This window comes from Aristolochia californica, unplaced genomic scaffold, assembly GCF_029961685.1.
Source record: "Aristolochia californica isolate CCGP_79_NKW_82.1479 unplaced genomic scaffold, dmAriCali1.0.hap1 SCAF_13, whole genome shotgun sequence".
Taxonomy (NCBI): domain Eukaryota; kingdom Viridiplantae; phylum Streptophyta; class Magnoliopsida; order Piperales; family Aristolochiaceae; genus Aristolochia; species Aristolochia californica.
The window spans coordinates 25,304,118-25,315,563 of record NW_027181804.1 but is presented as its reverse complement, the minus strand read 5'-3'; the positions used below and the strand labels follow the sequence as shown (position 1 = coordinate 25,315,563).

At 41.2% G+C, this 11,446-nt stretch overlaps 1 protein-coding gene across 5 annotated transcripts in view; it reads left to right on the top strand.

Moving 5' to 3' along the window:
• The first annotated feature begins 339 nt into the window (after nt 1-339).
• Nucleotides 340-11,446, top strand: part of LOC137947849 (actin-related protein 4-like) — a 52,462-nt gene continuing 41,355 nt past the window's right edge. Inside the window, exons 1-11 of one of the 5 annotated variants that reach the window (XM_068793659.1) lie at nt 340-486; nt 571-712; nt 904-995; nt 1,162-1,329; nt 1,428-1,501; nt 1,625-1,705; nt 1,944-2,004; nt 2,245-2,294; nt 2,856-2,910; nt 3,407-3,484; nt 3,944-3,997. In XM_068793659.1, the coding sequence (XP_068649760.1) occupies nt 700-712; nt 904-995; nt 1,162-1,329; nt 1,428-1,501; nt 1,625-1,705; nt 1,944-2,004; nt 2,245-2,294; nt 2,856-2,910; nt 3,407-3,484; nt 3,944-3,997 (726 nt within the window). In that variant the 5' untranslated portion in view covers nt 340-486; nt 571-699. Of the gene's footprint in view, nt 492-570; nt 713-903; nt 996-1,161; nt 1,330-1,427; nt 1,502-1,624; nt 1,706-1,943; nt 2,005-2,244; nt 2,295-2,855; nt 2,911-3,406; nt 3,485-3,943; nt 3,998-11,446 lie in introns of all 5 variants that reach the window. The other 4 variants (XM_068793658.1, XM_068793657.1, XM_068793655.1 and 1 more) reach the window with 4 other exon arrangements.

Sequence of the window (11,446 nt, the reverse complement as noted above, 5' to 3'; positions counted from 1 at the left end):
TATTTAAGAGGGCCATTCTTGTCCTTTCTCTATGATTCGTTCTCTCTATAGCATCGCTTCGATCTTTTCTTCTGTATATGGCTAATTGTGGGTTGTGTGATGAGCGAGGGTAGCTCGCACAGTTTTTTTGGTGGCTCGATGTTAGTAGGTTGGTTTGGGTCGGGCATTTTCCGCTTGGGTGGGCTGATTAATCTCATTCGGAGCGGCTTCCAGATGCTGGTCAGATCTCGGGATAGGATCTGTAATAGATTCCGGGTCCAGCGTCCGGGGTAGGGGGTCTGGGGTTTCGGGTCGGGGTCCGACCCGACTTCTGGGGACCTCCGGCTGATGGATTTAAGTTTTAGGTTTCGAATTCGTCTGCTGCTTGTCAGGCGCGCTTCTCTCGTTACTGCTGTGTTCTGACAGGCTGTCAGTGGTTTCCCGTTGCGGACGACCGGCTTCCTCCCTCCTTCCTCGCTTTCCGATCACCAACGGGGTGCGCCGCCGGTAAGGTCTCAGATTGTCTTTCCCGTACTCTTTTTTCTTCATTTTTCTTCCTGGGATGATCGATTTGTGCTAATTTTTTGTCAGGGCGGGGTCGGTTTCGATTGCTGTCTTGTATATTCTTCCCTCATTTGTATTGGAACATATAGACTCCCGGAAAAGTGTCCGGCCGGTACTATTTTGGCTCGAACTCTTATCGATTCTGTTTTGAGGAACATGTATGGAGGTGGTGAGTGCAATGTACATCTTTTTTTTTTTTTTTCCTCGTTTAACTTTTCTTTCTGTTATTTATTTTCTTCCGCTGGAATGTTGAACTACAAATTTCAGCAATACAAATATCCATGTCACTTTCTCACTGAAGGTCTCGTTGTGGATTGTTTCTTTTTTACCATGACATGAGTTGGATTTGGTTCCATACAGATGAAGTATCAGCTATAGTACTTGACTTGGGTTCTCACACATGCAAAGCTGGCTATGCTGGTGAAGATGCTCCAAAGACCGTGTTTCCGTCTGTAAGTGTGCTTTAAACGTTAGAGTTTCATTGACTTGCATGACCACTAATTGTGTTTGATGTTTTTGTTGCAAAGTTTGTTATGCTGTCCAAGTGGGTCTACTTAGTTATAATCGGCTTGATAAAAAATTTCTCCTTGTTTGATCCTAATTTTTCTGCCTTCATAGGTAATTGGATCAATTGAGCAAACTGGAGCTGTGTATAATGAACGAGATTCAGAAGCTCCAACAGATGATAAAAGCGGCAATAGACCATTTGATGCAGAGAAAACAAAGACAAAGCACAAACTTTATGTGGGATCTCAAGCTTTAGGCTACCGTCGTGACCATATGGAGGTGAGTGGGTGGAGCTACTTGCCTAAGTGTGTGCAAGGTCTTTGCCTATTCTTTTTTTCATCTCTAATGTCAGGTTTTCTCCTTGACAATTCATTTAGGTGCTGTCGCCTATAAGGGGTGGAATTGTTCTGGACTGGGATATAGTTGATAATATATGGGATTATGCTTTCAGGTCTTACATTGCTTCTTAGTTGACTTTGGTTTCTTTGTTTTGAGCTTGCCATTTGTTTTTCTGCTTGTAGCTGTTCCAAACTTGATTGCTTTATAAGTGACATGATGAATTATCTTCTGTCAGGGAACGTTTGTTAATTGACCCTAAGGAGCATCCGATGCTACTTGCTGGACCATCATCTAATACGCCACAACAAAGAGAAAAGTCGTTTCCTCTTCCTTTAGTCAGATGATGATTACTTCAGTTTTGAGATATATATGTCCAAGCTACTTTTTTAATCATCCTCTATCTGATTTCCCCCCCTCTCTTTCTTATGCTCACTATCTATCATATGAGTTTGTTTCTTGATTTTTTTTTTTTTTGAAATTTTGTTTCTTGAAATTAAATATTGTTGTTTTTTTACCTGTGGTCAAATGTAACTTGCACATGATAAATTTTACAGGGCAGCAGAGCTAATGTTTGAAAAATATCAAGTTCCTGCTTTATTCCTTGCCAAAAATGCTGTATGTTTTCTATTGACTTTTAGTTTTGTTAAAAAATAGTCCTACATGGATTAGTGAATACAAAGATCTTGAGTTTATTAGTTGGGAAAAAGACTTCCTAAGTTGGCTAGTCATTTTGGGATGGGCCTTGGACCCAACTCACAAGTTTCATATGGACGTCTGTAATTTTCTGCATATATGAAACTCCAATACATGATTTTCTTTTGTTGTTTTGCATAATTACTGTTTCCTCATTCTCAGGTCCTCACATCTTTTGCTTCTGGCCGAGCTACCTCTTTGGTTGTTGATAGGTCAGACTAAATCCTCTTTGAAGTGTCTGTTTTTTGGTCATTCTTATTTCCTTTTTTACTTTGGGTTGATGCCTTTTAGTAATCAAGGGACCCTGGATAAAATTTGACCAGAGTTGATAGCTGAACTTTCATACTAGAATTCTTTTCTCAGGAAGCTGTGCCCTCTTGCTAAGTTTTGTTTTTTTGTGCCCCTCTTCCAAAGGTGTTGTTTTTGTGCCCCTCTTAATAATAGTTTCTTTTCTACCTCATATGAGATAATGGGTTTCACATTTAAAAAAAAATGAGATAATGTGTTTCCACTTTTTACAAAGATGGTCCACATGTTTCCGCCTTTTGTTAGAATTGTTTGGTATCATCTAGTAATTAATGCACCCCAGTTAAAATGTAACTGAGTTGAAAGCTGAACTTCCAGTTTCCATTTCAAACTTGTTGTTAAGGTACCTACAGCTTGTAAACTTGTCATTTTTTATTTAGATTCTGGTTGCCTTTTTATTTATATGAAAACATCAGTATGCTTATTATGTGCTACAAGCATTTATAAATAATATTTTCATTGCACAGTGGTGGGGGATCTACTACAGTTGCTGCGGTACATGATGGATATATCATTCAAAAGGTACTCTCCTGCTTAATGCGGATATCTTAGCATTTCTATTTGGGCATTTCTATTTGGTGCGTAAAAGTACTTATAATTGAGTTTATATCATTGGAAAATTACAGTAGAGGCATCTGTTTGGTACAGAAGTAATTGACCTACACTACACAAAAATGTGATTACCATTAGAAACTAAGAGGAAATAAAAGTAGTTTTTTTTTTTTTTTGAAATGGTGCTGATTTTTATTAAGGCAAAAGCTCAAGAGAGCATATTACAAAGGAGGAAATAAAAGTAGTTAAGAGTCCAATTTTTTTATGTAAAGTTAGTGATTGGAAAAAAAATATGAAATATGTTGCTGAAATATGAAGTTAATAGGAACACCTTCCCAGTATACTGTGGTGGTCCTGAATGAGAACAACAGCTCTTGTTGAGAAGTTAATGCAGTAATACCCTTTTTTCTGCTTTTGAGGAAAAAAACATCCAACTAATTGGCTATGGCTCTCTCTATTATTACAGGCTGTGGCAACATCTCCAATTGGAGGTGAATTGCTCACTGATTGCTTGATGAAAAGCTTGGAAAGCAAAGGCATCACAGTAAGCAATTTTTATTTTAGAGCAAAGTTGGTAAAAAATAAAATGATTGAGTTTAATGGATATTGCGAACTCCACTTATACTTGGCTTGTTGCTGCTTTATTGCATTTTTATGTGTGAGTAGATATAGTTCGCTTTTCATCTCTCTTTTATCTCTCTGTTTGTTTGTCTATCTTGCTCTCTCTCTCTCTCTCTCTCTCTCTCTCTCTCTCTCTCTTTGTCATTGAAAAGTCTTTCATCCATTATTCTTATATTGCTTGTACCTGTTTCTTTCTCTTCTTCCTCTGCTTTGAACTGCTTTCGTTGAGATGCTGAAAAGCCAGCTTAATGGAAACAATAAAATCTCTATGAAATGAAGTTAAATAGTAGAAAAAGTATTGTCTACTTTCAAATTTTAGGAGACTTAAGTCCAATTAAGTTGACCAAACCAATAGATGTACTAAGTTATTTTGGTTCTACAGATAAGGCCAAGGTATTCTTTCAAAAGAGAGGAGATACGCCCGGGAGCATTTCAGGTAGCTCCCTGCTCTCATAGATTGTTGACATGTAAATATTGTTCTTGTAACATTTACAATTTCTTTTATTATTGTACTCCAAAATCGATCTTTCAATGTATAAAGTAAGTGATTTAAGAACATTTCTCTTAGTTCATGGATTCTTGGAAGTTACAAGACTTTTTTTGTAGAAATAGGCAGATAAAGAAGTTCTCCAAGAGATCTCTTGCTTTCACTTATTTCAGGTTGTTTTTACGTTCAATTCACTTTGAAATTCTCTCACCTTATAATTTCACTTGTTTGTTGTCCCCTCTTACCTGATTCTATGCCAAGGACATGACTGCATGTCCTTATTACTCAGTGACCTACATTGCCCTTTAGAACCCCAAAATACTAGTCCCATTGTATTATCTCAATTGGTCAGTCTCATTTGCTTGGAGTACAATAAAAAAATCATGTTGTATTCAGCCTAAATATGATTTTACTAATATCACCTTGAACTGAATTCAAAAACTATGCTGTCAATAAGTTGAAATTGTGGAGTTTTAAGTTCCAGCTTTGTGTGATATTTTGTGAAAAGGTGATGATTTTATTGCAAACAAAAGGAAAACATTAAATACATTAAAAGAGCCCTCCTTTTTTTTTTTTTTTTTTTGAAATAGTGTTGAATTATATTACAGAGCTACAAAGAACTGAATTACATAGTAGGGGGACCGTCCCAAACAATGAGAGATTACAGGGAGGTCCCAAGCTTAGCTAATCTATCTGTCGAGGAGTTGGCCCATCTAGGAACATGATGCCATGTACAAGGAATGGTAAATACAATCTTTGAGATAGAAGAGAGGGTGGGCTAATGATGCCAATGGGGTGAAGCAGAGCTCGAGCACCAACTAATAACTTCTCTGGTGTCCTCTTCAATGAGCAACTTTCCATGAAGCCGGTCCTTGAAAATTGTAACACCATGATGAAGAGTAGTCACCTCAGCTGTTTTGGAATTCGTTACCAACCTGTCTAGCATAGGATAGGATGACGTTGCCTCTGTGGTTTCTGAAAACACCCCCGACACTCTCCTAATTTTGGAGCACCTGAAAGCACTGCCATCGAAATTCAGTTTGATGCAATCACTGGGAGGAGGAATCCATTCAACCATGGTAGGTGGTTTTTGGGATCCCGACATTTGAGCCAGAAGACGCTAGTTTCAACGAAGGGAAATTCTTGCCTGGGGGGGAAATTCCTTTTTGGTGTGCCACCAACTAGAGATAAGACCCATAGTGGAAGAGATGGTGCTTTCCAGATTGCTGAACTTGAGGTTGAAACGACGATTGTTGTGCTCCAGCCAAAGACACTAAGGGGGGGTTAGTCAACTTGACTTAGGAGATGAACTTCAGCCGCATTACTCAGTTCATCTCCTGAGGTCGTTAGTGAAGAGCCGGACTTCAAGTCATATAGATGACTAACATGACTTCAAAAATCATCTCCAAGGCGTAAGCGACGGAATGTGGTTTCCGCTCATACTTGCCCTTCATCCACATGAAATGATCGCCGGGGTTCGAACCCTCGTCGGTTTTATTTTTTTCCCCCCTCTCTCTCCCTCACACCCTCTCACGCTCTCTTCTCATTTCGTTTTTTTTTCACCCTATCTCCTGCACCCCCTCTCTCATCTCCCTAAACCCCGAACTCTCTGCTCCCTCTCTCGTCTCCACCGTCCCTCGCCGGTCTTCCTCTCTACGGCCTCCATCTCTCGCTACGAACTCCTTTCGGCGTCCTTCTCTCCATCTCGTACTTACTCTCCCTCTAAACCTCCCGCTTGCTTCTCCCTCTCTCTTATCCCTCTCGGCCTCCCTCTCTTCTCTCTCTCTTCTCCCTCTCTTCTCCCTTTCGGCCTCTCACTCCCTTCTCCCTCTCGCTATTCTTTTTTCCCCCAAAATACCTTCCGATTTCATTCGTTTCCCCTATTTCGGTTTTGATTTTCTTCGATTTTGACATTTGGGCTTTGATTTCTTAATTTCTACTTCGATTCGGCATCGATTTCCCCATTCGGCTTTGATTTCACCCTTCGGCTTTGGTTTTCCCCAAATTTATTTATTTACATATTATTTTTATTAAATTATATTATTATATTAAACTAGATATTTAAGTCTAGTAAATAAAATAAAGTTACATTATGCATTTGATCAATTAATTATTTTCAATTTTTTGGAAATATATTATTAACTAATACTACGTAAAAAAGCTATATTATGTTTTTAATAAAATAATTCTTTATTTACTCATTATATATATTTTTAATTATTGTATTATATTAGTGATTTAATAGTGGTAATTATGATATTGTTAAATCAAGCATTTGATCAATTATTTTGGTTTAATTAACCCATTTTTTATTTATTAAAATGAATGGTTTCAAATTTAATATACAACTTAAAAGGAAATTTATTATTAATTAATATTACGTACAAATGTTAAAGTTATGATTAGATCAATTTTTCATCTTAAATCTTTCATTTTTAGGTTAAAGTATATCATATGTTATTAATAAATTAATAACTAAACGTATTACTTTCGTTTTTGTTATTTATAACATTATTTATTTATTACTTGTAATTAATCATGTGCGTATTTCATTGGCTCACGTAATTACCATATTAATGCACAATAAAATATCTAATTTAATTAATAAATATATTAATATATTTTAATTATACATTAAATAACTTATTCGTGTAGTAATAATGGTTGTTTTACCTAATTTGGGGTTTAAGGATTATGTTATAATTAAGTGTATTATAAGGGTTTAGGGATTCTCTTGTTTTTTATGCTTTACTCATGTTGGGGCACTAACATTGGAAACTATTTTCCAGTGTACATGAAGTCGTCAACACTAACACCAAGTGGGAATATGAAGTTCATGTAGATGACTAACATGAAGTTCATGTTGGAGATGAAGATGTACTTCAAATTTCCGTTTTGTTGACTGACCCCCCCTAAAGAACATGAGCGAGGCAAGCGGAGAGAAGCAATTTGCCAATTCTAGGCAAACAAGTCCTAGATACCATCTGAATTGTGCCAAAGAGGTTCCGGTGGAGGCCCACTTGGATGCTGATTTTCTGAAATATGACCATCTAATACCCCAAGAGTAGTTGCAATGGAGGAGAACATACTGAACTCACTCCTCGCAAGCACCTCAGAGAGGGCAAGTACTATCGGGAGTGGTGAATCTGCGCTTGTGAAGGTTATCAACAGTGAGGATTTGCTCCCGAATGGCAGTCCATAAGAAGAACTTAATTTTGTTCGGGGCCGAGAGTTTCCATGCTGCATAGGCTTTGTGCTCTGGAGCATTGGGATACCCTTTACTAATGTGGCAATAAGCGGAGGTAACTGAGAATATACCATTAACATTAGGCTTCCAAATCAACTTATCATGAATCTGATCACGCAAGATAATGCTATTGAGGCTGGATAAGAGTGAGGAAAAGGCATCGGCTTCTTCGTCATTCAAATCTCGATGGATGTGAAGATTCCAAGACTGATTGCTTCATGCATCAGCCACCAAGCAGGACAACCATGAGGAAATCCTAGAGTCCAAAATACTCCTCAAAGAGAGGGCGGGGACCGTACCACTCATCATTCTAGAAAAGAAGAGTCCTCCCATTCCCTGTATAGAAGGACGTCGCGCCCTTGAGTAGGGAGCAACGTGTATATAGATTCCCATATCGGGGATCGACGGCGGGGATCGCATCCCTCTCTCAACCAACAATGTGTATATAGATTTCCATATCGGGGATAGACGGCGGGGATCGCCTCCCTCTCTCAACCAATGGCCAGTGTGCTGAAGCATAAAACCTACCATGTTCTTCCACAAGCTGTAGTGCTTTGTATTGAAATTCCAAATCCATTTGAGGAGGAGGGCGCAATTCATGTCTTTTATTGGCTGAATACTCAAATTACCACGAAGCCGAGGGAGACAAACCTCACTCTAACTGACGAGATGATATCTGAAAGTTTTCTTCGAACCTCTACAGAGAAAGCGATGTCTGATGGCATTGATCTTAGAGCAAATAGAGGCCGGACAACACATGAAGGATAAAAGGTAGTTGGGCAGGCCAGCCAAGTAGGATTTCAGTAAAGTAAGGCGTAGTGGATAAGAGCTTACCACGCCACGTGTTCGTCCAATCTCTTCTCGAACTTCTCAATGAGAGGGGACCATAAGGTGCATTGGGACGAGTATCAAATAAAGGAAGACCCATGTATGTGGATGGAGTGCTGCCCAAAGAGCAACCCAGGAACTCAGTCATGTCTTGGAGAATTGTATTATCAATATAATATTCAAGCAAAGTGGTTTTCCTCTAGTTTATAGTTTGTCCCGATGCCAGCTCGAAGAGGCCAAGAATGACCCATAGTTTCTGGATCTGGTCCATAGTGCCCATGCCAAAACATATGGTGTCATCGGTGAATTGAAGAATCGGGATGTCAAAAGTAGCATTCTCAACAGTGGGAAGAAGCCATCCAATCTCTTTGGCCGAGTAGATTAAAGAGGAAAGATATTCAGTCACCAAGTTGAAGAGCAAGGGGGATAAAGGGTCGCCTTGTCGGATGCCACAGGCTCCCTTGAAGTAGCCACACATAGTCCCATTGTGGAGAATAGAATAATTGGCAAAGGAGGTGCAACTTCGAATCCAGGATCGCCATTTTTCCCTGAAATCCATTTTGCCCAATAGAGAGTCCAGCAAATGCCAATTAACCCGATCGAAGAGAAGCTCGTGGCTAGCCATTGCAGAATCCAAAATATTTCTTCCTTTGATGAAAGCGCTTTGACTCTGGTGTATGGCAATAGGCAGGACCGACCGACGACGGTTGGCTAGAAGATGAGCTAGAACCTTGTAAGTGTTGGTAGTGAGACTTATGGGCCGGAAGTCTGCAAGTTGTTCCACCACAACTCTTTTGGGAACTAGGCAATGAATGAAGCCCCTATGCTTTTGAAAGAGGTGCCTCGATGGTGGACCATATCAGAAAAATCCGCGCAGATAGTAGATTGCAGCAGCGATAAAATTCTCCATTGCATCCGTCTGGGCCCGGGGCAAGGCAGCTTTCTCAATTTTTTGGGAGGAGAAAGGTAGCTCAATAAGACCAGCAGCTGGAATTGAAGAGAGGTAGACACACTGGAAGAAAGGGCGGAGCAGATGGCTTTCAGTGTAGAGACTGCAAAAAAACTCTCCAAAGTGTTAGTAACAAGAGACTATTTTGAAGTAACTTTGCTATTGATGCATAGTGAGGTCATTCGGTTGGCTCTTCGCCTAGCAGTTGCAACGGCGTGGAAGAACTTTGTGTTTGCATCACCCTCTGAGAGGCATTTGACTTCCAATGAACTAGCTTATTATAAGCAAAGGATTGCAATTGGTCTTGAAGAGCATAACGCTGTGCAGTTTCAGAGGGAGATAGACATCTGGTATCTTCTTCGGCATCAAGGGTAGTCATTTGGGATAAAATAGAGGTCTTCTCAGCCAAAAGAGGAGAACGACGCCCCAATGGCCAGCCTCGCAAGAGGGGCATGAGAAGCTGGAGTTTAACTAGGAGGGACCATCCCCTAGGGTCGACAACCATGATCTTCTTCCAGAAGCATTGAAAGGAAGGGTCACAAGTAGTATCATTGAGCCAAGTGTTGTCAAATCTGAAGGGAGGGGGTCCCCAACTGCCGAAGTGAGTATCAATCATTATCGACCAATGGCCCAAAACCGCAAGCCCGAGAACTTTGCCCGTTGTATTGTTGTAAAGCCACAACCAGTCCTCATTGGTGAGGAATTGTCAAGTTTTGATAGGATGAGGGGCTGACGGCCATTTGACCAAGTGAAGGCTTTACTGGATAGGGTAATTTACTCCAGGTCCCAACAACCAATGAAATCAACTAAGTGCCTCATGGAAGTTGTAATTCTTTGGGCTGGAGGAGATATCTCATGGCAGAATTGCGTCACATTAAAATCACCGACAAGTAGTAGGGGGAGAGGCCAACGCTGACAGATAGATAGGAGGTCATCCCAGAAGATGTCTCTCGCTATGCTGTGTGGGTTCGCACACCCCCACCAAGCTCCAAATATTGCCATAACACTTGTCACACAATTTGATGCCGAGGGAGAAGCAACCTAGATAGCTATCAAGGACCACAATAGTTCTAGTGTCCCAAATGAGGAGGATTCCTCCCACAGTGGCAATGTCATTGACAGTAAGTCAACTGGGGTCCTTGGAGGGCCAGATGTCACGCATGAAGGCAAGGGTGGGAAAGGTTGGCAAAGGAACACCTCTATCCGGGGGTTAGCTGGGGCAATGTGACTGTCAGTGTCAGGTTTGCATGGGGGTGGGGGGTTGGCCTCAGTGAGTTACATACCTGGGGCAACGAGTTGACTCATCGCTGGGAGTTAGCCATGCCATTGAAGGTAAGCTTGATATTATCAACGACGATGCATAAGAAGTGTTGGCCATTGCAAAATGTGAAGGGGGTTAATGAGGAGGTGAGCTTCATCGGGCCAGTGCCAGTGCTCTGTGGCAGCATCCATGGCGATGATAGAGTCGAAGCATGCTATGATGTTTGACTGATGACTGCCGGAGGTCCACCCCCAGGCCAAGAATGGAGACCCATTGGCCGAATTGACTCGAGGGGCTGAGGGGAGCCATTTGGATATGCTGATGATGTCTGAGAGGGGGCATGGTGGGAGAGTGAGGACTGCTGCCTTATAAGGGTGCACATAGAAATGAATTAGCCAGCTTTGGGGATCGAGGTATGAAATTTTGGGAATGTATTGGAGGTGGAGTTGTGGGGTTAGCCATTGGAGGACAACGAGTTTTTGGACTCCAGGGATAGTGTTGATGACGATCAAGGATAGATTGTTCATCGCGAAGGAGGTTGGAGGGGAGGGGGATTAATTCGGTAGATGTAATTATTTCTGGTTGTATGGTGGCAAAGGGTGGAGCCGTTGGTTTCAGACATTTTGGGACGGCCATGGGGGTTGAGGGGGGTGGGGTGGGAGTTTGTTTTGGGGGCAGGACATGTTTCTAGGGGTGTTGGAGGTCAGAAGAAAGTGGGTGGAAGGTTGGGAGTGGGTGAAAATGAGGTTGCTTCTTGCTCGCCGGAGTTGGGGCATGTGATAAACCACGCAAGGTCTCATACAAAGCTTGCCACCCGAAACCATTGCGCGTTCTATTTGGTATGTAAATACGAGCTAGGACGAGGCTTCCCAGGCATTGGGTAATCCGGCATTCACATTGTCCTCGGAAGGTGGCCACCGAGAAGAAGAAGGCGAAGCAACCGGACCACAACTCACATGAATGCGGACCGTTGTCCTTCACGGTGGTGACACGGGAAAATTGCTAACAAAAGGATGTAATGGTTACAAATGGAATGCAAATGAAAGAGACTTTGGGGCAGTTGGTAGTGGTGATGCAAATGACCGGTTCGAAGGTGGGATTAACTCTTTCAAC